The sequence below is a fragment of the Crinia signifera genome, chromosome 3 (assembly GCF_055691185.1).
Source record: "Crinia signifera chromosome 3, ASM5569118v1, whole genome shotgun sequence".
NCBI lineage: Eukaryota > Metazoa > Chordata > Amphibia > Anura > Myobatrachidae > Crinia > Crinia signifera.
In genome coordinates, this window is record NC_139219.1 from 71,914,488 (window position 1) to 71,941,091 (window position 26,604).

General features: G+C 42.4%; 1 protein-coding gene across 2 annotated transcripts in view; it reads left to right on the plus strand.

The window, feature by feature from the left end:
• ATL2 (atlastin GTPase 2) overlaps positions 1-26,604 on the plus strand; it is an 85,473-nt gene that overhangs the window by 39,124 nt on the left and 19,745 nt on the right. For both annotated transcript variants that reach the window (XM_083175994.1, XM_083175995.1), the window contains exons 2-5: positions 11,404-11,657; positions 14,739-14,873; positions 17,881-17,985; positions 24,219-24,269. In XM_083175994.1, the coding sequence (XP_083032120.1) occupies positions 11,404-11,657; positions 14,739-14,873; positions 17,881-17,985; positions 24,219-24,269 (545 nt within the window). The remainder of the gene's footprint in view (positions 1-11,403; positions 11,658-14,738; positions 14,874-17,880; positions 17,986-24,218; positions 24,270-26,604) is intronic.

Here is a 26,604-nt window from a genome sequence, read left to right on the forward strand (position 1 = left end):
CCTTTCCTCAACTTCTTTCAGGATAAGGTGGTGTTGAGAACTAACCCTAATTTCCTTCCAAAAGTAGTGTCCCAGTTTCATATCAACCAAGAAATAGTGCTGCCGGCTTTCTGTGCTAATCCAGGAAATGAGAAGGAAAGAAGACTCCACACTCTAGACGTGAAAAGAGCATTGATAATTTATCTCCAAAGAGTGGAAGGTTGGAGGAAGTCAAAAAGACTGTTCTTAGTGACAGAAGGAAAAAATAAAGGATTAGGTGCATCGAAGGCTACACTGGCAAGATGGCTTAAAGAATGCATAGCAGAAGCATATAAGATAAGGAAGATGGAGGTGCCCAAAGGAATTAAGGCCCATTCGACAAGAGCGGTAGCAGCATCATGGGCAGAAAAAGGGGCAGCCTCGATAGAGGAACTTTGTAAAGCAGCGTGTTGGGCTTCGGCGCACACGTTTTCAAAACATTACAGAGTGGATGTAGGAGCCTCCAGTGACGCAAAACTGGGCAGAAAAATCCTCAGTGCGGTAATATAAAAAAAAAAAAAAAAAAAGGAAAAATAAAGGAGAATAAAGGGGTGAACATAACCTCGTATCCTTTTAAGTACTAAACATTATTTTTGTGTTTTCCCTCCCTACTGTATTATTGCTATGGTATTACCCATATGTGGCTGCCATGGGGAGGTAGAGGAAAGTACGGATTATTACCTGTTAGTACGCTTTCCTCTACTCCACCATGGCAGCAGTTTCCCACCCGTAATATGATTTAGAAATGTATCGGAAGCTATATAATTGAGACACAGAGCACTGAAGGGGCGGGCCTTTTATAGGGGCCGTGTCAAGGGGAGGTTTTTTTTGGCTGTTGTGTTCCCTTTCCAGATATCTACCTAATTGGAGGAAAACCCATATGTGGCTGCCATGGTGGAGTAGAGGAAAGCGTACTAACAGGTAATAATCCGTACTTTCTTCCTTGGTGTACTACACATTTAGAATTTGTTTTTTGTCCATACATCTTCAGAATGTCATAACAGTATCTATAATTATCAATAGTGTTCTCTAAAGTTAATCTGCTAGGTCCTCCGGCCAGCAAATGTGCCCATTCTAACAGTTTATAAAATCCAGCTTTCACTATTTAAAGAAAGCAGCTAAACCTGTATAAAGTAATGGACACAAAGCAAAAAGTGCTTTTTGGTCACACAAAAGTGCTATTTGAGCCAATTTCAGCTTACCACCTCCACAGCTGTGAGCTAAAATGGGTACTTGTTTCCTAGCACGGCCACAAATCTTGGCCATCGGGGGTAATTTTAGTGGCCTGCGACCGACGCGATGCCCCCGATTTTTCCATTGAAATGCATTGAAAACAGTGAAAAATCAGGTCGGTCGCGTCGTGTGCGGCTAAAAATGCTTAAATGGTCCACACGCGATGGCCGCGATTTCCCCATAGGGAACAATGTTAAATGGGTAACTTTACCCCCGATGACCGCGATTTCCCATAGGAAACAATGTTAAATGGGTCAATTTACCCAAATCATCATAGGGAACAATGGTAAATGGGCCAGAAAGCCCAAAAAACACCCCTGAACATTGGCATGTCCCCCCAAAAGTAGTTCACGCCACCCCGCGATGAACGTGAACCCGAAGCGTGGCGAGCGCAGCGAGTCCGCGAGGGGCGGCGGTACGCGTCCTCCGACCTTTTCATACCCCCACTATCCACTAGGGCGTGGAGTTGAGAATAGAATAGTGTGGCGAGCGCAGCGAGCCACCGAGCCCGAAGCGTGGCGAGCGGACGCGGATACCTTCACAGGTAAACGCGTCCCTTCGCGGGCTTCACAGGTATCCGCGTCCCCTCACGCGGCTCGCTGCGCTCGCCACGCTTCAGGCTCGGTGGCTCGCTGCGCTCGCCAAACTATTCTATTCTCAACTCCACGCCCTAGTGGATAGTAGGGGTATGAAAAGGTCGGAGGACGCGTACCGCCGCCCCTCGCGGGCTCGCTGCGCTCGCCACGCTTCGGGTTCACGTTGATCACGTGGTGGCGTAAACTACTTTTGGGGGGACATTTCAATGTTCAGGGGTGCTTTTTGGCCCATTTACCATTGTTCCTATGATAATTTGGGTAAATTGATCCATTTCACATTGTTTCCTATGGGAAATCGGGGTCATCGCGGGTAAATTGAGGCATTTAACATTGTTCTCTATGGGGAAATCGCGGGCATCGCGTCTGGCCCATCGCACCCGATTTTTTTGCGCATGCGATGGCCCCGATTTTACCCCCGATGACCGCGATTATGATCGTTGTGGCCGTGCTAGGAAACAAGTACCCTAAAATGTTTCCCCCCTCACAGCTAATTGCTCCAGAACAGCACCAATTCTAATTCTTCATCGGGCGCCATATAGTGCCTTCCGTGGGGAAAAACTGTTGCATTCCTCCCCTCAGTGGGGTTGATTCACTTCGGCAAGCAGTAAATTGCGCTAGGAAGGAGCCCCCCGATGCTATCCAATTTAGAGAGCTGCTATGTTGGAGAACACCAGTACTTGCGACTTAAAATTTGTCTAGTTGTTAGAATGCCAATTCTCACAACTAAAGTGCCTCATTGCTGTTTGCGCCATGCTAGTGTTCAAAACGACACCACAGACCTTGTTTTGTAGGATTTATGCTCGCACCTTTCTTCTCTGGCTCGTTCCAGGTGCTATTTGCTGCATGCTGAATGAAATCAGCCCCAATTCATTCCTATAATTAGCACTTATTGCACAGTCCCTGCACTTATTGCAGATTTCTGCTCAGACCCTTCTGAGATGTGATCTGAAATAAGTGTTTAGTAGGGGCCATTGTTCACCCTGACATGATCATGCCAGGGAGCTACAGTTTATCGTGTCTAACCCAGGTAATTTATTACAGGAAATAGAAGTAATTGATTTTGCGTTCATTCTAGCACCCTGCATCTTTCAAAACCTGGTGCCGGATGATAGATCTACGGTGTCTAGATCAGTGGTTCTCAACCTCAGTACTCAAGTACCCCCAACAGTGCATGTTTTCCATGTCTCCACACAGAATCACTAGTGAAATAATTAGCTCCACCTGTGGATGTTTTAAAAATGTGTCGGTGAGTAATGAGTGCACCTGCTGGGTGAAAATGTGAAGTTTTTGGGTGAGGACCGAGGTTGAGAACCACTGGTCTAGATCAGTGGTAGCTAACTCCAGTCCTCGAGAGCTACCAACAGTTCACATTTTCCAGACAACCTAGCTGCTGCAAAGATGTACTCATTACTCACTGACACATTTTGAATGATCCACATGTGGAGCTAATTACTTCACTTGTGATTCTGTGAGGAGATCTAAAAAACGTGCACTGTTGGTAGCTCTTAAGGACTGGAGTTGGCTACCCCAGGTCTAGATAGACAATCAAGAGGTCTACCCCAGAAGGTCGACAGGGTCAAAAGATAAACATATTAAACGTAGACACACGACCAAGTTGACATGAGCTTTTCAGGATTTTTTTTTTTGTTAAACCGGTTTGTTCGTATGTCACCATCCATGTTGGCATAGAGGAAAAAATATGTGCCAGGCATATGAGCGTAGGCGTTATACTAATTGTGGGCCTATGTCGACATTTATTTATTTATGTACAGTTTTTTTTTTATATAGCGCCGCATATTTCATTGGTCTGTACAATTGGAAACCGTTATTAAACAAACAGACATAGTTAGGAGGGCCCTGCTCGCAAGCTTACAATTTATATTTTCACGGTCAACACGAGTGTAAAAACTCATGTTGACAGTTTCACTTTTTTCCTCTCGACTCTTGGACCCTGTTGATCTTTCGGGGTATATGTATTGACTGTCTAATAATCCACACCCTCAAACCCAAGCAGTTCCTCTTCTATTCCTGGAGAGTTGCTTTCTGCTTTGCAGCTTCTAGCACAGTGTGGTCTGTATTTAAGCACTGATATGCAGACCAAACTTGTACTAGAAGCACCACAGCAGAGAGAGACACCCCAAGCAGAGAATAGGAACTGTATAGGTTCTGAAAGTTGCAGGGTGCTAGAATGAACACTAATTAAATGGCTCCCGGGCATTTAAATTCCAACACTAGAAATGAATTGGTCCATAAAGGAGCGTACACACCTGTGATCCCTGCAGCTGCCGATTTATGGTATCTGTGAAAACCTGGTGCCGATATCTGCACGTTCATACACCACTGCCGATGTGGGTGATGACTGGGGGGTGCAATGGTCGTGCTGCATTCTGTATGGCTTTCCTTAACCCTTTTTGAGGTCTGCACCAAAAAAAAAAAGTTTATTATAAACTGAGATATAGGCCTCTACCAAATGGTTGAGAAATCAAACTGTGGGGTCTCATTTTAAAAAACTATTGGTTGTTGGTTGTTAATATTATCCTCCGTGAATAAAACATTTTTTCCTTTGCTTTTTTTGTGGTGGGGACCTCAAAGGGTTAAAGATCCGCTCCTGCATGCTTAGACCTCAGAGGGGTTGTTCACTACCCTCGAAAGTGGACGCAGTGTACAGCGTACACATAAGGCGATAAAATGAGTGATATCGCCCAGTGTCTATGGGGCTTAGTGCCAAGAATCTACCTGACATCGCTTGCAAGATCCAGTTCTAAAGCTGGCCATACGTCCGTGATGGATTGGGGCAATTTGACAATTTTGCAAGGCTGGTATAATCTTTTGCCTGTCTTCTACATATTCCGGTACTCTTTACCTAGAACGGCGCCCGTCGCGGGCATCGCGGGTACATTTATGTATGGCCGCGACGCGACCGACGCGATGCCCGCGATTTCCCATTGAAACCAATGTTAAACTTTGAAATCGTGTTGGTCGCGTCGCGGCCGTCCATAAATGTACCCACGATGCCCGCGACGCGATGCTCCCGATTTCCCATAGGAATCAATGTTAAAAGGCGCGATGGACCCGATTTTACTGTTAAATGGCTCAATCCACACGATTTGGCCATAGGAATCAATGTTAAATGGGCCACAGAGCCCATTAACCCTTAAATGTCCCCCCAAATTTTTAACGCCACCCCACGATCCACGCCAACCCGAAGCGTGGCGAGCGCAGCGAGCCCGCGAGGGGCGGCGGTACGCGTCCTCCGACCTTTTCATGCCCTACTATCCACTAGGGCGTGGTGTGAGAATATAATAGTGTGGCGAGCCACCGAGCCCGAAGCGTGGCGAGCGCAGCGGATACCTTCACAGGTAGACGCGTCCCCTCGCGGGCTTCACAGGTGTCCGTGGCGAGGTGGACACCTGTGAAGCCCGCGAGGGGACGCGTCTACCTGTGAAGGTATCCGCGTCCCCACGCGGGGCTCGCTGCGCTCGCCACGCTTCGGGCTCGGTGGCTCGCTGTGCTCGCCACACTATTATATTCTCACACCACGCCCTAGTGGATAGTAGGGCATGAAAAGGTCGGAGGACGCGTACCGCCGCCCCTCGCGGGCTCGCTGCGCTCGCCACGCTTCGGGTTGGCGTGGATCGTGGGGTGGCGTTAAACATTTGGGGGGACATTTAAGGGTTAATTTGGCCTATTTGGCCCCAAATCGGGTCCATTGAGGCATTTAACAGTAAAATCGCGGTCAATCAGCCGTTTTAACATTGTTCCCTATGGGAAAATCGCGGTCATCGCGACCATCCCGATTTACCCGCGATGACCGCGATCACCGCGATTTTTACCCACGACGCCCGCGATTTCAATCGCTGGCGCCGTTCTAGGTAAAGAGTACCCATATTCCTTCTATTAGGAGTATACAAGCAAGTGCAGAGCAGGTAGTGGCCATTATCCTAGCAATATAATAAGAGGTGTGAACCATTAGGTTGACAAGCGAAAGGTCAACATGGTCAAAAGGTTGACTGAAGCAATAAGTAGACATGGAAAAAGGTCAACATGAGCTTTTCAAGTTGTTTTGGTGTCTGTCAACATTCACACCACTCGCTCCAGTTGCCATGCTCCCGGCATTGTGCCTCTATGTGCTCCTGTTGACCTAATGACTGCATATCAAAATAAGAGTTATGGTGCAACTATCGCGTGCGATTTGATCTTTTATGTTCAAATCGCATCATGCCTAGTTCAACTGGCAGTGTGTTTACTTGGTTATGGTATGGCAAATCAACAGTCATGTGGTAGATCAATAATGGTTGACCACGTCTAGTTAGATGCCTAAAAGTGGTCTGTAGTGTCTACATCCACAGTAACAGGTCGACATGAGTTTTTTTATATATATTTTTTTTTTTTGGGTGTATGTTGACATGGACACTGTGTGTATAGTGTGCCATGGCTCGCTGTGCTCGCCATACTTTGGGGACGGTGCCTCACTGCGCCTGGGACACTATTTTACTCACCCTCTATGTCCGCTGGGATGGTAAAATTTGAACAACTCGGTTGACAAAAAAATCATGAAAAACTTGTCAACCTTATCACTGTTGACCACGTTCCCGTTAATATATTGTTTGTGTCGATCTTCTGTTGATCTAGACGCTGCCGACCATTTGTAGGCATCTAATTAGACGTGTTTGACCAATAGTGGTCAGCCACGGGACTGTTGACCGGATAATGTTTATTTGCCTTTACAATATAATGCGCGCTACCGCGTAGTCAGTATCGCAAGGCAAAATAGTATGTGCATAGAAGGGATCTTTGCACTACATCTCAGTTCAAATCGCACGTGGTACAGTCCGAATCATAAAGTACACATTGTATATGGCTCAAATAACACATCACACATCTCACAGTGTGTGGGTACCATTAGTGCTCAGAAACATAAGTTTGGGTGATTTTATAATCCAAATCCGTTATCTTTAAGTAGTTTTCACTGTGCAATTTCAAAGCTGACTTCAGTACAATCTTCAAGACACGTGTACCATATATTGTTGAAGTTTTTAATCCCTTTTTTTAATCCTATGTGTTTATATCTATTCCTCTTAAATCTGAATAGATCTCTGGGCAGGATAGTGGTATGCAGCACACATTATTACTAAATGTGCTCTACCACTAGAGACGACTTCTACATTATAGTATTTATGTGGGTTAATACATTCCTTCCTGATTTATATCAAAGTCCACTGCTTGATACTGCAGCTCTTGTTTCCGGAGTCCTAATTAAATGCAGCTCATTTTAATTATCAATCTACTTAAATTGAACATAGCATCTATTGAATTACAGTATGCTTTATTTTATTTATTTTTTCACATTTAATCCTTCTATCCATTATAATCCTCCTAATTGTAATGCCTTGTGATTTTTGTTCTTGTACTTTGCATAGTTTCAAGAAATAGATCTCCAAACCCACTGAAATTGACTCGACTCCATTTGATTGGATAACCTGATTTTGATGGGGAGAGGGGGATGCAGACTATTAATTGATCTGATTTTGGGTAGTATTCTATTGTATTGTTCTATCACACCCTATCTCCTGCAGCACAAGCTTGCATAGTGATATTCAATTGATCAATTTTATCGCGCTCCTGATTGGTCAGGTTGAGCCGTGCATAGCGTCAAACCCTACTAAACTACTGGGCATGATTCGGAAAGTCCCGCTCAAACGGGTGACTCTTTGGACATTTTAGCTTGCCACCACCGGGGGCAGCGAGCTGAACGGTTGGCATGGATGCCAGCAGAAACAATTTCAGCGAGTCTCATAAGTGCGGGGAGGGGACAAATTAATATCACCCATTTAGAGTAATTACTCAAACTCATTTGGTTAATATTTAGTGTATAGTCAGCACCTCGACACTTATCCAACTCTTTTTGAAGTTGTGAAATGTGTTTTATGAGTTATTACAATTTGGGTTTTATCAGGTCACCTTATCATGCCTGTTGTAAGGTTTACTCTGAACTTTTACCCATCCTGTTTGAAGTGCGTTATACTAGTTTTGTAAGCTTGTGAGATTTACAAGTCAAAGCTTGTGGGTATGTTCTATATCTGAGCATATATCTCTCTGGAGAGAAGGATCCCATTGTATAGGGTGTGACATCCTTTTTAATGGGAAACCTGTGCCTGGACTGTTTCTATGTAGGATCTAGATATGGAACAATGATGCCTGGAGGTGAGTCCTGAATGTATTGTACATGCCTCTTACAGACGTTACGCATGATTTGCAAATGTCTCGCAGGTTTAATTTATTTAACCCATGGGGGTGCGCATGGGTGCGGGAAGGGGGGGAAACAATCGAATTAGTATTTTGACAATTTGTGAAAGTGACTATATTTTTCAATTGTTGGAAAACGGATGGCTTGGCGAATTATGCGACAATCCATGTGTTTTTAGTCGAAAATGCCTCAGTGTTTGATTTTTATTCCAGATTCCACTTTAAACAAAGTCAAATCTGTATCGGAGAAAATAGAGGCATTTTAAAGGGATGTCCGGATTCTCTGGCTCGTGTCATCCATAAATGATTGAATACCCCCTCTATAGCGATCTCCCATAATTGCTATTTGTATGTGTGGTGCGCTAACCCTGGGGTTAAGGTATGAATGAACACACAATGAGTGGCTGCTACTAATTAGTTCATTTTTTTGTCTTTATAATCTGCATGGAATATGTGTATGTATTAATCATCTTTGTTTAATTTCTCTTATACTACAGTATACTGGGTTGTTGGTTTTTTTTTTTTTAAAGATAAATGTAAAAAAATTGAGGCATGTGTGATAATCACATGGATATCCTGTTAGCCAGGCTCAGTAATTCTAGCACTCACGTGGAGACAAGTGATGGAGTAATAGGGTTAATAACACTGCACTCTTATGTTGCTCTATTCTCCGGTATACTCTGCTAATCAAATAGACTGTTTGCATATTGTGGTAGCTGCACAACCCAGGGGGGAATGCAAAGTCTTAAGCAGAACTTGCTGCTATTTATGGATCATCTCTAAAGGCTAGAAATAGTACAGAGTGCTGCTGCTGCCTGCTTATAAGGAGTACTAGCTGAGGCGTTCTGTGCTTTCTTCTCTAGAATCATCCGTTTTCAGTGGCTTCATTTAAGATGCATTATTATTAGCAGACAGCTTATGGAACATACATCTTCTGGTTCTTGTGTACAAAACCGCAAGAAGTAAAGGCCCCCATATACTATGCCGACTTGTCCTAAGGACAAGTCAGACCGGATTTCCCTGGCAGCTCCCCAGGAAGGCTCGCATACAATTTGGCACTTAATGTGCCATTTTTGTTAAGGTGCCCATACATGATGCAATGCGCACCCTGTGTTTTGGACTAGATCGCCTTTTACATGTGATAAATCGCATAGGATTTATTGCATGTTCTGCAGGGAAGGGGATGCAGAGAGCTAGGTGGAGGGAGCCGGGTTTGGGGAGAATACAAAAAATCCCATACAAATGAATGGGCAGCCACTGATTGGCTGAGAAAGCTTCCTCAACCAATCAGCAGCCACCTATTCATTTGTATGTTTTCTTTGTTTTAGTTTTTTTTGTAAATTCTATCGGCTTACGTCTGAATTGGATGCGATACATCATTAAAAAGCACCTACGATGTGCCACTGATGGCTGTACATAAGATTTATCTTGTATGCAGCACATATGATGTCTGGCTCCAATCTGATGTGCACAGAACCGTAGGGGGCATTCTGGTCTTTAGAGTCTTATCTCAAAGTGATGTGGCGGAGGGCATCACTGCAGCAATGGCAGAAGGCACAATGTACACTTCTGTAATTTGAATACACCCAATTGTTTGTTTGTTTGAATACACCCAATTGTTTGTTTGTCTGGTGATTTACTAAAGAGGCATATTATTTGTAATAGTAGTTTCCCTCTTTCAGTAGCATGAAGGATAAGTCCGCCCTAATTTCCCATGAGCTCCCCCAGGAAAAACCTGGTTGGCTGCTGTCCGCAGTGTCCGCTTACTGTGCGGCTATGCTATGCAATTACTGGTCCTGTCCTTGTGTTTCCCTCCTACGTTCTATAGATTGTAAGCTTGCAGCAGGGCTCTCTTACCTCCAAGTCTGCCTGTTACCCAGTTTCTCCCCGATCCTTAGCAGCGCTGCTATCTTTAAAACCGCATGTCAATGTGCAGAGCAAGACAAGAACAGTCCGTGGCAGTGACCATTCTGACACCTGCAGCTATCGATTTTTGATAGCTGCAGTGGTTACTGTCGCATTGACAGCCACTACCGTGGCTGCTGCGGCTCCAGGTTTCGCATGAGAACTCAAGATAGAAACATGATCCCACATATGCGCATTAGGCTGATGCACTGTGGGGCTCTGACAAACATTGCTGCTTTTTTTTTTTTTACTGCCCCCCCCACAAGCAGCTGAGATAATACATCTCTCTGCTAGTGCTTCCTGCTTCACCTCATTATAAAGGCCAGCGTGATACTGTATGTTGTGTTATCATACATTTAGACCAGAGCAGATAGTGGCAATGCACGGGTGCGATGCGTGCTGCGCACATCACCTTGACAGCACAAAGTATATGCGGCACGTACTTTTTGTACTAGATCGCATCTAGTACAGAAACCATGCTGCTGTAGCACATTGCATGCTCATAGATGCAATGCGATCTAGTACAAAAAACATTGCTGCGTGTATGGGCACCTATAGAAATATAGTTGTATACAGTGTTCTCTAATATAGATACAATTATCCTTGGTAAATGAGGATCAACTTTTTTTCTAGGGGTTAAAATAAGTTTTCCATTTTACAATATTTTTGATTTGTTTGCATTTTTAAGACTCCTTTTTTAATTTATTTTTGTTATTTCGGTTCCTTTTACATGTTATGAAGCTTTATATTTTCATAGGTTTTCATAGAATGTTCTTCTATATTGTTCTGTTGCTCAAGTATGCTTGCCTTACTCTCCTTCACTTCTTCGAATCCTGCAGATATTGTGGACATACACTGTGATCTCGGTGTATTGGCCATGATGTCTGTGCTCCTCCCCAAAATACAAGGCGTTTGCAAGTTCCTTCCCATGTAAAAGAGCAGGAAAAATGTCCATCGGCTGCGGTAGCGCATATGATGGCAGTTGTGACCGGCATTACAATAGATAATATTGCAAAGGATGAACATGCTAGAGCAGTGGTAGCCAACTACGGTCCTCGAAAGCTACTAACAGTTTACATTTCCCAGACAACCTAGCTGCTGCAAAGGTGCACTCATTACTAGCTGAAACATTTTCAAAGATACACAGGTGGAGCTAATAACTTCACTTGTGATTCTGTGAGGAGATCTGGAAAACATTAACTGTTGGTAGCTCTCGAGGAATGGAGTTGGCTACCCCAGCGCTAGAGGATCCGGCATAGCTATCCGGCTAGGCCTATCTCGGCAATTTGCAGGGATCAGGCAGACTGGATAGATAATTATAGTGTATGCCCAGCATTATTTAGGACATTACTAAAAAAAATTTTTTTTTCGTGTTTAATTGATCTATTTTTCTTTCTTGTTCCAGATGAAGATAATGGGGAAGATGGTATTGCTAATTCGGAGTCTGATGCAGAGGTGATGGACACGCCGCACCCCATCCAAATTGTCTTGGCTCATGAGGATGATCATCAATTTGATCTGGATGAAAAGGCCCTGGAGAGTATTTTGTTGCAGGAGCACATATGTGACCTGAATGTGGTTGTCGTGTCTGTAGCTGGTGCTTTTCGGAAAGGGAAATCTTTTCTACTGGATTTTATGCTTCGGTTTATGTACAGTCAGGTAACTGTTGTTCTCTTCACTCTGCCGATACATTATAATTCCATTTTATGTCGGTTGACTTATAAATGTAAAATTGACCGCTGAGGCCTAGACTGATATTGTGTTCTCTTCAGTTTCTGAAATGGTCAGTACAGGCGTAGAAATTTTTGCAATGCATTTTTTATCATGTCTGAGAATTTGTACCTGAATGCGGTCAAATATCATCTCTTGTATTAAGGTGTCACAATGAAAGTGTTGACATTAAATCTTCACTTGGGTAACTCTGAGGATGTGTAAAATAAACTTACTGCAGATTAAAACACTTTGAGATACTCCTGGGGCCGAATTGTGTTCTGTATGAATGGGCCTCTATTGGAGCTATTCAATTTGCTGCCTCCGAACATGAGAAGGAAAAGTATGAAAAAGTCCATACTCTGGGCACACAAATCGCCCAAACCAGAATTTTGGAAGCTCAATCAAGACCTTTATAGGTGGGTTTAGCTGCTTTTTTACAGCTTAACTTGGAGCTGATAGGTGCATTAACGTTAGTGAGTCTCTGATCGGAGATGCATTTGAATACTCTATATGCCCATTCATATTAGCACCCAGCAGGGAGCATGCACCACAAGTGAATCTCCATTGTTTGTGATACTGTGCAAGAATTGGTTCATTATGACTATTTAATAATTATATATATTCTCACAAAATTGTAAATGCCACTTGACATAAATTGTGGGGTGTTAGTTAAAACTTGTTATGCCTGTTGGCTCAATGTTTCAGTGTTCTGGAAAGGCACATCACATACATTAAACACCCATGAGATGAATTTACTTTTCAATGTAAAAATCAATTTTAACCCACTTGTGGAGTCTGGTTTGAGAACCAGGGGTGCGTAGAAGAGGTTCAAAATCAGTTTAATACCATTCTGTATCATGTACCTCCAGACGTCATTGCAATGCTGGAAAAATGCAAATTTTATCACGGTATTATAGTCTCTGGTAATTAGTGAAAAATAAGGCAAGATGGTAGATATTGTCCATGAAGTGCTTTTGCCTGACCGTCTTGGAGGAATTATGCAGAATAAATTTCCCCTGAGGTGTGTTTCCTTGTTGCGTTATTTTGCATAGGATAGCTCAGGATTTCATACCATTCAGTAATGCAAGTTTTATATAGAACTCTACGGTGTTCTGGAAATATGCAGCTGTGTGAGAAATGTGGCTGGTGTACTGAAGAATGGAATTGGGAAAATGCATTTTGCCAACTATTCAATTTCAAAGTACCGGTAATGCCAGGACTTATTTTTGGACTTTCTTTTTTCGACTGGTCAACAATGTGTTCCGGCATCATCTGTTCATTGAGCAATTCTGTAATCATCTGCCATAGTAATAGTTGCAATGCCAAGGTATTTGTGTTCTGATTCTAAACACATTCCATACTTGGTGGTTGACCCTACATAGACCTTTCCGCTGTGCATAGATTCCTTTGCTCAATGACTGAGTACCTGGGAAGGGATTGTGTGCTGACAGTAATGCAGTGGCCAGTATTTTCTACCACCATTCCTTGTTTTACTAATTCGTATGTCATTACATGTCCACTCCTGTGATCATCAATTAGCAAATTTTTTATTTTTTTTTTTTTATAGAAAACTAGGAGCGGTCTTATTTTCTAATTAAAATTAGTTTTACATTTTGTTTTGTTTACCGTTTGTTTTCTGTTGATAGCAATATATATGCTTGCTATGTCACTTTAAGACCTCCGTTACCATGAAATCATCTTTAATAACTCACAAGTGAAGCTATTGTGTATATCAACTTTAAAAAATATTTTGAAAGCTAGAACTAAACCAACCAAATGCGGGTTTGATTAGCAGAAATACACCGAATGGTTTAGGGAAAGTAGACTTCATTTGACAAACTGTTGTCCCAAGAAAACTTTTGAAATGTATTACTGCTACGATACTATTGCCAGAAGCTAAATTTGGCAGGTAAAGCCAGGTGTATACTGTAGGTAATGGAAGCGTTCTCTTCTTTTTTTTTATTATTACTTTGTAAAGATTAATGTATTTGAGTAACGGTGGGTAACGTGAACAAGTGAGCATTCACCTGTGGTCCCAGCTCTGTGTCCTGCTCGAACTTCAGTCTTTGTAGGAAAAGAGAAGTCCACGGTCTGCACACAGCAGGGAGGTCATGTAGCACAACCAGAGGACGGGGTGGATATGATGCTTGTCCTGCACAACATGATCTCTCTCATTTATCTGTGGGTTTCAGCAGTAAAAGGAAAGACTAGATTAGCCAGGTTGTATGGGAGAATTGTGGAGTGAATGTGGTTTAGGGCAATTTATGGCTATTTACTCTAAAGTTTAATTTAAGAACTAGGCGGGTGATCAAGGTTTTTAATTCTTTAAATTGAGGGTAATGTGCTGCCCTTAAGAATATTGCAGGTTGCCTATCTCTCTCTGCTCCCCCTCCTCAGGTGTATATATATTAAACATTCTGAAGAGAAATGGGGAAGTTGTCCGTAGCAACCAATATGCTGTCATTTTATAGACTGTCTGCTAGACTGCTGGCTGGTGACATGAACATGTGGCTAGCTCAGTTGTTCGCAAACTCGGTCCTCAGGACCCCTCACAGTTCACGTTTTCCAGGTCACCCGACGGGTGCACTCATTACTCGTTGACACATTTTAAAAGATCCACAGGTGGAGCTACTTATTTCACTTGTGATTCTGTGAGGAGACCTGGAAAACATGCACGTTGTGGGGTCTTGAGGACCGACTTTGAGAACCTGTGGGCTAGCTATTTTTGTCGTTTTTATTTTTGCCTTTGAATGAGCAGGTAGTGGTGTACTGTAGTTCTAAATGGGCAGAGAGGAAACATGCATGAATATGAGGCTATTTATGAGAGCAAGCGTCGTGTTCAACTATGATCCCATTGGCTGGCTGGACTACTTAAATTGCAATTTCTACTGATTAATCTAATCTGTGAGCAATTTGTCCACTTGTGTATATGACAGATCAGGTTGAATGACCACATTGTGTATGGATAAAATAATCAGATGTTACTGGTTTAAAGACACCTGCCCTTTATTTTTTTTTATTTTCCAGAGTACCACAACCTGGATTGGTGGAAACTATGAGCCGCTGACTGGTTTTACATGGCGGGGAGGATGTGAGCGAGAGACCACTGGAATACAGATATGGAGTGAAATATTTGTTGTTGATAAACCTGATGGATCTAAGGTAATTTGTATGTCTACGAAGTGCAATATACTGTCCATGGTAAAGGACCTCTGTGCAGTTGTACGGTTCTATGGAGAACCTGGACAATATCTGATTACAGAAGTCGGAATCTTTGCAGTGTACAAGTTTTAATGGACCATGTTTCTGCATTTTGATTCTAATTAGAGATGTGCAGGCTCTGATTTACTCTGCTGTCAACAACTGTCATGTGATTTGGGATAGCCAATCTGCTTTGAAATCAGAGTAAATCAGAACCTGCACATCTCTACTTCTAATGCGCAAATGATAATTTCACAGATACAAAAACAATGGGATGTGGTATATGCAGAGGTTTAGGCACACCTCATCCTGCTGGTTACTGTGACTATATGCAAAATAGTTACTTGCAGAGGAAGTCGTAGGAGTCTTCTATAGACTATAGGGTAGTTTTCCTCCATACAGGACTTCTGTAGCTTATAGTGGTCTTTGTATTTCTCTCTTAATTTTCTTGGGAAGAGAAGAAGAAAACTCCATTGCCTTTTGGATTGTGTGCATGACGACACTAATGCTAATTTACGCAATGTGCGGCTGCAGCTTTCTCCATCAGGGACTGTTAGAATAATTGTGGTCCGGAAATCCTGCATGGGTGCGGCAGCAGAATAGATGATAAAGACAACGCTGGGGTCCTAGTTAGGAAGCCTGCCTCAACTCCAGCCTGATCTCTCGCATTGCCTTCTACTGTTGAGGAATGGGTCTGTTCTTAGTCCAGATGATATCTGTGTAGAAAGAAATAGCTTACTCACCGAGCCCACAGCCACTGGGCGAGACTTTGGTCTTCACCTACATCTGAGGAATCTGCATTTGCATTTTTAAACAGTCCATAACCGATGCCACAGTATCATAAGTGGTTCTGTTTAACTTCCATTTCTTATTGATTGTGCTTGCAGTACCTTTTACTAGCTTAGGTATCTTTTAAATAACCTTCCTAACATTGTAAAATCAATTCTGTTCTATTTTTACATTCTTGGTCAGATAATTTAAAGGAGCACATTATGGTTTCTGGCTAAGCAAATACCATAATTGCCTAGTGCTGACTTTTTGCACCAAGGTTAGCGATATAATTTTGAGCAGTAATTGGGTCCTTATTACAACCGACACAGCTGCTCTCTCTAATTCTTTATCTATTGAAGAATTTAAGAGGACCTGCCCATTACTATTCTTTTTAGATGCTGCCTGAGCAACATAAACAGTTGCTCTGAGGTAATTTTTTGTTTTTTTTGAAGAGGGACTTCTTTTCTTGACTCTCCTAAAGCGTCTCCCATTATTGCCTATATTATTTTATTGAAAAGTGGTACAGATGGCATTCTCATAGGATGCCTGACCAGACTACATAAGTGTAGCACAACAGAACAGAAGATCTTAATGGGGTCTTCACAAGCAGAGATGATCATTCTGAGCGATCCTATATAGCTCAAATCACTCAGCATACAGCCCTGCACAGTTATGTGCCGCTGAACTATCTGTCAGGGCCAGTATTCTCCGTAAGAACACTGGCCCTGACCCCAGCTATAATAGATTTATGGAGCATTCTGGATATTAATCGCGGGGACGATGGTGACAAGTGGGGCAGCGCATCGCCATGGCTATGCCCTTACACACAGAGCCGATGTAGGGGCATTGCCTGGGAATCACTACGTGTGTAGGCCTCATAAGACCATTGCAGTTACCAGCATTTAGATCCCTGACCATTATTTTTATTTTACAATATCTAATTTTTTTATTTCACTACCTTAGCTGTTACATATTGTTGTTGTAAGTTATAAATAGAAGTTGTCCTTTTTAAATGTTTCTATTATTAACCAATTGGTGCACCACAATACTACCCTTTCCAGCTTCATTGAATGGTAATTATTCTCCCCATGTTTAAGTTTCTACACTGCAGCTGTTGTGCGTTCTTTTCTGACTTTGACATTTATTGAAACGGAATTTGAGCTGGAGGGCAAAACATCAGCATGAAGTTGTGTATAGGTAAAATGAAAAAATCACTAATAAAATAATGTATATATTGGTGAATCTTATGCTTGGCAAAAGCTCATTTTACAGTGTCCAGCTTTATTTTCTACTACCCAGTTGGCATAGTGGTAAGCATTTCTGCCTAACCAGGTCATGAGTTCCAATGTTAGTCATGGCCGAACCGTGCAGGGTTGTATGTTCTCCACCTGTATCCGTGAGTTTCATACCAGAGTTCGAAACCTAACCGTAGTGCATGTGTACATTTGATAGAACGTATAGATTGCAAGCTCCACTGGTGCTGAGTCTGATGTGATTGCAGAATTGTTGCGCTATATAAATAACTGTTAAGAAAAAATAATTGGCTTATTTTCCAAGTAAGAGTGAGCAGGCCAAGTGTTAAGCAATAGTAAGCTGATTTTCACTTATTTTCTGATTACAACTTCCTGGCATTTATGTGCTGCTTCATTGTATGAACAAGTACTGTATAAGAACTCCACTTGGCAGCCCACAGAGTCACATGACCTGTACAGGGCTTAAATATTGGAGTTGTTTTCTGCAGAGTGCTAGTGAGGATAACATTGTGAACCGTAAAATAAGCACCTTATTAGGAGATGGTGAAGGGGGGGTTGATGAGTTTTTGTAAGTGGGGGAAGGTGTTGAGCAACAGAATAGCTGCGTCTGACTTTGAAGTATAAACTAGTATAAAACTTGCAGAGTGACTAAGTAAATGGCTGCATAGTCTACTTTGTACAGTACAGATCACTACGGTCACTAGTAGTTAATGTTTGGGTGTTTCAGGCTCCGGGTTTTTTCTCTCTAAGTGTATAAAATGATTGGCTTCTAAGGCTCGTTTTATATAAGAACTGTACATATACAAGTCACGCTATGATCAAGGACTAAGCAAAGTCATCTGTGTATTTGTTGGGCTTTCATAACAAGGACGCAATAATGACCTTTTTGTGATGATCGTTCTAGTGCCCAGTATAACCGTGGGATTTTGTCTTTTTTCTTATAGGTTGCGGTTCTTCTCATGGACACTCAGGGAGCCTTTGACAGCCAGTCAACAATCAAAGATTGTGCCACGGTTTTTGCCTTAAGCACAATGACCAGCTCTGTCCAGGTAATTTCTACGTACATTTTCTGGGCTTTTTCATATTCTAATGATGGTATTACCCATAGCAAAACTAATATAATCCTTTTGCCATATACACAGTCTGCCCATGGTATGAAGCCAATTGCTCAGGACTATGACCTTTGTCTCCTGAAATGAGTGGAATTTTATATCCTGATGCAACACACAAAATACCTGTTCTTAAGGCCCATACACACTGGGCAATTCCATGCTGAAAGCAGGTCACTTTTGCAGTTTTGAGCTGCTTTCAGTTCAAAAACCGCTCAGTGTATATGCCCCGACAATGAGCGCTGATGCACACTCCTGCATCATCACCGGTCACTGCCATCTGTTGGGCTGATTTACCAGCTGAGTGGTCGGCTTTCTGTACAGTCTTGCTATGGAAAGCAGTCCACCCACGTGAAAATCGCTCAGTGTGTATGGACTATTACAGCAGTCACAATAAACATTTATTATAGATCTGTATAAAATGATAAAGAGGCCTTGAATAGAGGCAAACCTGTATCTTTTCCTCTGGAATCCATTAAATTCTGCCATTTGGCACCGATACCATGAGCTCACTTTTTTTTTTTTTTTTTTTGCTGCCATCTGGATAAAGTCCCCTTTGAGTCACTTGACAGTAGCAATTAAGCTTTCATAACCAAAAACAAGCGCTATGCCTTTTTTTTTTTGTCGAATTAAGGCATCAGGAACCACAATTGGAAATCATGACGCGTAACTCTCTGTAGCTCTGAAAATCTTTTCAGACTCCAACTGACCCAATCATATTTTGTTTTCTGCACCAGCTGCTTAGTTGTGAATCTAATATAGCTCATTCCCGTCTTACATGGCGGATGGCTGAGGTTTGCCTGCTAGGCACTATCCAGAAGCTGGATCATGTGGCCAACTTGAACATCCCTGCCTAGACAAATGGTGCTGGAGATTCCAACTTCAAGAAACAGTTAGGTTTACAGTGCCCTGTTAACTGAAATCTGTTTAGTGTCAGGCCTGATTTGTAAGCACCTAAGGTCTCTACAGGTGACTTGGACAGCGACAGTTTCTGTAATAATGTACACATCAGAGAATGTGGAGGACATCCTACCGCAGGGTTTAGTTCAAGTTTGTATCCATTGAGGGACTCAATGGAAAAGAGACACCTGCCACTAAATTTGAAATTTTTTTTTATTTATTTATTTTTTTTAGTTTTTTTACAGAACAACTAAATGTGTCTTGAACTTATAATACTGATAATTTTTTTTACATTGACCTTCTCAATTGTCTACATGTTTTTTTAAACTTGGTCCAAGAGCTCACATTCTTTTATAGGTCTCTTGACAGAGGGAGTCCCAATCAGAAAGACTCAGGCAGTATATGCAGATTATGCTGATCTTAAAACAAAAACATTTTGAGGTTGCCATTGATATTCTAATCTAGACTTTGCTTTTAACAAGGAGTAAGTGTTACAGGACTTTTTCCAGAACTCATTGTGCCAGTAAAGATGACTCCATCTTCTATAATAGGAGCCAAGGAAAAATATCATAAATCCCTATGTTTCTAGACAAGTGATTTTCGACCTTCAACTCGCAGCTCACCAAACAAGCTTTAAAGTGTCCAAGGCACTCCATCGGACCCCCAAAGGGAAAAATACATTGGATAGTATTCAATGCTCCCGATTCACTGGAGGGTTTTGTCGGTGAAAAGGGCTGTTTTCACTCCTTGCGGTGAATCTTTTTCACTGAAAATTTGATTCACCCTATTCGCTGAAAGTGAACAGTGAATGCCGTCCAGTTCTCAGTTTCATGCTGGCTGCAATTCGCTGGTGTATTTCAATGGGGGATTCGCCGAGAGTGTATTCAATGCTAGGATGGAGAACTGCTTTCAGCATGATTCACCGTTTTGCATTCGACCCCTTTTTAAGGTGAACTGGAAAGTGATCTTTTAAAATAAAGGCTTTTTTTTTTTTTTTTTTTGGTGTCAAAAAATCAGAAATTTAATTCTGTAAAGGGCATGCTATTTTTATTCATGTGCTTGCAGCACATGAATATATATTTAATTTTTAATTTTATTTTTATTTATTTTTTATTTTTACACATTCACCAGCAAGGGTCCGGAAGCCGCTCATTAAATATTCACTTCACACTGGTTCCGCTCATTACATATGCACGAGCGGGACCAGTGCAGCGGCTCCCTCCACAGCATCCCTGCCAGCTCTCCAGCTTGTGCTGCCTGTGTCCCTGGGAGCCATCCCCCCATAGAACACAAAAAGAAAACACATTGACCACCGTTAAGTCTGTGTCATACTCATCTGCTTACAGAACACAGGAGAGAACAGTGCCAATTGTTTTCAGTGCACTGCCCCAAGGGGAAGAGTTTAATGTCTTTGCACTCATCATACAAGCTCATTACCTAGCTGCCACTATGTTCTCCTAGGAAGCTAGTGGGGACAGTATAACAGCAAGGCACTTGAGCAGATCCTCACCTAGCTCCCTGTGACTCCTCTCTAAATCTGTTTTGTGACCTATGAAGACTCCGGGCAGCTTCTTAAGCAACAAGCTCTTGAACCAGGACTGGCACTGACACCATCAATGAGAGAGGGAGCAAAAACAACTGCCACCAACCAATGAGTATTAGTGGATGACAAGAGGAGAGGCCAGCATCCAGATCTGGACCCACTGAAGTCAGAAAGGGGTGGTGTCCCATGCCCAGGTTACAGAGACAAGACTCAAGCAGGAAGAGACTATTTAATAACAGTTGAGCTGATTGCGGTGGCTGTAAACTGGTGTGGACATTTCTAACTCTAGGAGCACACTTGAGAACCGATCAATGCACACTAGTGGTTGAAAAAACCCTTTTCCACTTACTGACACCAATGAACAGGCAGTGCTAGGTGAGGTGAAGGACAGGTTTTATTGTGCATACCTCATAGCAGTATTTCAACATAATATTGGTTTACAGTTGCAGGTTACAATGACAAGGAGTGGATCCACCTTGGACAACGCTAGTGTTGCTCAGCAAGGAGAGCAGGCACAGGGAATGTTACATTGGTGGTTTTCAATAAATATATATATATATATATATATATATATAATTAATATTTCTGTCCTGCACGTCTTAAAAGCTTAGGAATTTCTGAATCCAGTATTAACATTTGAGTGCCAACGGAATAGATGTTGAAAATATCTGCTGAAAATAATTTAAAAAAAATTCCTATATAAGGTAAACATTACAGGTCATTAAAAATGTTTGCTTGGCAATTTTCATACCTATTAACAAATTTACTTGCCACTCAAAAGGTTAAACATGCTTCCTATATTGCACATTATATGATTATATTAGATTCCATTGCATTGGCTCCCAAAATCTAAATTTTTTTTTTTTAGAATGGGTGATTTTGAAGTGATCTGAAACCACACTTGCTGTAATTTGGGTTCCTAATGATTGAAAATGTATATTGGGATATTTTGTGCTCACAATGGAGTTATACATGTTCTAGTCTGTTGTTCTGAGGACAGATGAAATATACTAACATTCAGCCTCCCATTAGTCCGCTTGCAGTTTTGCATATTGAATCCAGTTTCTGTTTTTTACAGTCTTTTTACCAGAGTAAAATCCTACAATACAAACATGTTTACCAAAATAATAGCATGTATGCACATGGCTCCATATTTATTGATCCTTTTAAACAGCCATTACTTGTGGGATTTTACAAGGTAATTACAACAGCGGTCAGGTAACCTGCTCCAGCGTGCTACTGGATAGCAAATAACACTTGCCCTTCTGTATTCTATATGAAGTACAACAAAGTCATTCGTAGGACGTTGCAATTTGTAGGCTTATTCCTTAAGAAGTTTTTCCTCTCCATGTTGTTGGTGACCCCAGAAAGCATAGATAGTCTTTAAGGGGTTCATGTATGTGGCCTTTCAATCTTAAACAACCACATTAAACATTGGTTGGTGTCATTCAGCGATTAAATAAGCACAAATGACCTTCTCTAGTGCCCAGGATTATAGAACCTTGCCTTGATCTGCAAGTCACACATGTCTTCAGCTGCTTCCAGGAAAATACAACTTGCTGTGACCCAGTATCATTATAGTGGTGTAGTGACTAAGGCAGGCTACATTGGGCTTGGCCTTTTACAGTGTAACTTTAGGTACTTGTGTATTTTGGCGGCGCCCGATTTGTGCATCGTACAACCTTTTCATACCCCCACTCCTACGACCTTTTCATACCCCCACTATCCACGTCGGCGTGGAGTTGAGAATAGATTAGTGTGGCGAGCGCAGCGAGCCACCGAGCCCGAAGCGTGGCGAGCGGACGCGGATACCTTTACAGGTAAACGCGTCTCTTCGCGGGCTTCACAGGTATCCGCGTCCCCTTGCGGGGCTCGCCACGCTTCGGGCTCGGTGGCTCGCTGCACTCGACACACTAATCTATTCTCAACTCCACGCCGACGTGGATAGTGGGGGTATGAAAAGGTTGTAGGACGCGTACCGCCGCCCCTCGCGGGCTCGCTGCGCTCGCCACGCTTCGGGTTCACGTTTATAGTGGGGGGGTGGCGTGGGGGTGCATTTAACATTGTAAGCACCCATTAGGGTGCTTAACATTGTATAAGCACCCATTAGGGTGCTTATACAATGTTTAATCGCATTGCATCGCATCGTATGGCATTGTATGCCATGTACAATGGCATACAATTTGAAAATTGTATGCCATCGTACACTAACCACCGAAATCGCGTCGCATCGCATACCATCGCATGCGTTATGGTATGCGATGGGCGCCGCCAAAATACACAAGTACCTAACTTTATATGTTTCTAATGATTTGGACATACAATTTTTTTTTTACCAGATTTTTATTCTTTGATCATTTTACAGTGTGTTCCTGACACCTTTACTGCAGTATATTTTGTAACTGGCTTATCTCTGTGACCAGATTGGTCCAATTGAGCTTACAATATTGCTGAAATGTATGCAACCGTTTCAATGCTACTCCTTCCCAAATAGTTAATATGCCAGCAGTGACTACGCAGTGCACCCCAGCTGATTGCCTCAGATGGTTCCTCTGCTGGCAGCATTTGCTTCATGTGGATGTTTCCATACACTGTATATATATTTATTTATTTATTTATTTATTTATTAACAGTTTCTTATATAGCGCAGCAGATTCCGTTGCGCTTTACAATAGTAGACAGTGATAAAACAAACTGGGTAACAACAGACAGACTTGGAGGTAGGAGGGCCCTGCTGCAAGCTTACAATCTATAGGGATAAATCATCGCTTGGGATCATTTGGTCTGCAGCATGATGGTCGACCGTCATTAGGTCGACATGGGAAAAGGTCGCCATGGTTGTAGGTCGACAGGTCGTTAGTTTGACAGGTCATTAGTTCAACAATATCTAGGTCGACAGACAAAAGGTCGACATAGGGTTTTCCACTGTTTTTTTACCTGAAGGTCAACACAGTCGACATGGATACAGTTTAAAGGGCTCGCTGCGCTTGCTAGATGTCAGGCACACTATTTTATTCTCCCACCACGCCCTAGTGGGCACCTCATGTCGACCTTTTGACAGTCGAACTAATGACCTTTTGACTTAGAACCATGTAAACCTATTCCTATGTCGACCCAATGGTGTCAACCTAATGACCACATCCCGTATATCATACTACTACATCCGCTTCCCCATATCTGCATTGGGTCCTTGTATGGCTCACCTCCCACAGTTTAACCTTCGCAGTGCACCCTACAAGGCTGCCTCATCTGATACATGTGTGGATGGGATGAAAAATATATGGACCAATCACCCCATTTTGAGTCCTTTCTTCTAAGGGTAAGCTGTTCCACCCAGGAACTAATCCTAAGCAGTGCGCCTAAAATGGCTGCCTCACCTGGTACCTTGTTAGGGTGATATACACAACTCGTGGAAATTATTATCCAAAATGCCTGCACCAACACTACATTGTGCTTAATGCACTCTCAATGCTTTCTTTTATGTCTGAGTGACTTATCTATTGCTGTAATAACCAAATCCTATGTATTATGTGCACTGTTTTTGATGTCTGTAAAGCGCCTTGAATCCCGTTGGAGAAAGTGCGCTATATAAATAAAACTTACAAAAATTACTAATGTAGATGTTGACACAACATTTTCAGTCTTTTGTCTTGTATCCTGTTGCTGTAATATGGAAAACCATTACCCTAACCTATATGTATTTTTTTTTTTTTATTATTGGAACCTCTAGGTCTATAATTTATCGCAGAACATTCAAGAAGATGATCTGCAGCATTTACAGGTACATGTGTTCTTCATCTAAATTCCGCAGGTGTGTTCTTAGTATTCTGCTGAGCACTAGTGGTCAGAGGAGGTAGTTTTTTTTTTCTTTTTTTCTTTCAGTTGTTTTGTGCCAAGGAAATGCTGGGCCCGTCCAACTCCGCTTGCTAGTTTTATAAAAAGACAGTATGCCTTAAGGTGATCTTTCATTAATAACAATTACGCCCTTAGCGGTACTTTTACCTTCCAATTAAAACTTGGGTACTCTTTACTTATCACGGCGCCCATCGCGTGCATTGAATGCACTAAAAAATCGGGTGCGACGCAACAGACGCGATGCCTGCGATTTCCCATAGGGAACAATGTTAAATGCCTCAATTGACCCGATTTTTCTATAGGAAACAATGTTAAATGGCCCACAGAGGCCAAATAGGCACCCTGAAGTGTGAAATGGCACCCACAATTGTTAACGCCTCCCCACGATCAACGTGAACCCGAAGCGTGGCGAGCGGCGGCGGTACGCGTCCTACGACCTTTTCATACCCCCACTATCCACGTCGGCGTGGAGTTGAGAATAGAATAGTGTGGCGAGCCACCGAGCCCGAAGCGTGGCGAGCGCACGCGGATACCTGTGAAGCCCGCGAAGGGACTCTTTTACCTGTGAAGGTATCCGCGTCCCCTCGCGGGGCGCGCTACGCTCGCCACGCTTCGGGCTCACCACACTATTCTATTCTCAACTTCACGCCGACGTGGATAGTGGGGGTATGAAAAGGTCGTAGGGCGCGTACCGCCGCCCCTCGCGGGCTCGCTGCGCTCGCCACGCTTCGGGTTGACGTTGATCGTGGGGTGGAGTTAACAATTGTGGGGGCCATTTCACACTTCAGGGTGTCTATTTGGCCTCTGTGGGCCATTTAACATTGTTTCCTATGGAAAAATCGGGTCAATTGAGGCATTGAACATGAAAATCGGGTCAATTGAGACATTTAACATTGTTCCCTATGGGAAATCGCGGGCATCGCGTCGGTTGCGTCGCACCCGATTTTTAGTGCATTCAATGCCCGCGATTTTTTTACCTGCGATGCCCACGATCAAAATCGTGGGCGCCGTGCTAGGTAAAGAGTACCAAAACTTGTATTCTCTTATTGTACTTGTGTAAGTTATGGGTGGAACAGGATAAAGTAACGGACTGCTGGTATTCTTACAGTATAATGTAGATTGTCCGTTGTTTAGATTTTTTTTTTTCCTGTGTTAGATCAACCTAATCCTTGGTAAAACTGAATGACAGTAAAAGATTAATATTTATTTTCTATTTTAGAACATCACACAATTCTTAATCTCAAATGTATTAAATAAATTCCTGCTAATTAAATATATTCTAATCTCTTACTTGGGTATGGTCACTAATGTTTAACCCTTATGCTGCACTGGTTATGTTGATCCTATCTGCCGGATCAGATGATTTATCACTCAGTTCAGCACATATCTGGTAGTGTGTATGCCCGATATGTGGGTGCCCAGTTGCTACAGTCATCGTCCGGTTTGATATGTTGGCATTCTGTAGTTTGCTAATGAAGAGTGGAACATATTTGTTCTGTCCTTCATTAACATCACTCTGGTGTTAATCGGCAATCCAAGCTAACGGACATTTGTTCTGATGTCTGAATCAATCCCGGTCACCCCAGTCTGTAGTTAGCTTTAGGGAGTAAATTAAACTCACCCCTTCCCCATGCTTTTCTGTATTACAAAGCTAGTGCCCTCTTAGGTAGCAAAGGCTATAAAGCGATCTAAACAATTTGCCTGTCTAGATTATTACTGAATTACTTCCCTGTATACTAACTTAAGTCCAGTTGGAATAATTGTGGTAATGTTGGGCAGAAACTATTTTGCCATAGCTGTATCGGGCAAATCCTAATGCCGAATCTTGGACCATAATAGTGACAGTGAATCTAGTCAGGAACCACAATCTTGCCTGAGATGGTCACTGCCATGTGCCTACACATCCCAATCACTGGAAATACTTAATGCTGACTGCTCAATGAGTAGAAGTAAAAATAATTGCAGAAGTAGTGGTACATCTATGGGAGATTAGGTATGTCTGACATCATGGATTACGCCAACCATGTGTGTCCCATTTTAGATGGTAGAATAAGTCTCCTTCCAAGATTTGGATCGCACACAACAAGAGCCGTATCCACTTCCTGGGTGGAAGGAGTGACATGGCAGAAATTTTAAAACCTTTTATTGTAGAGTTCTCTCTCAGAATCCGTCTAGGAAAATTTTGTGAATAGGGTTTATAATTAGGGAAATAATTAAAATGCAGATGTAAAATTTAGTCTCCCCATTAGTAAGGTTAAATC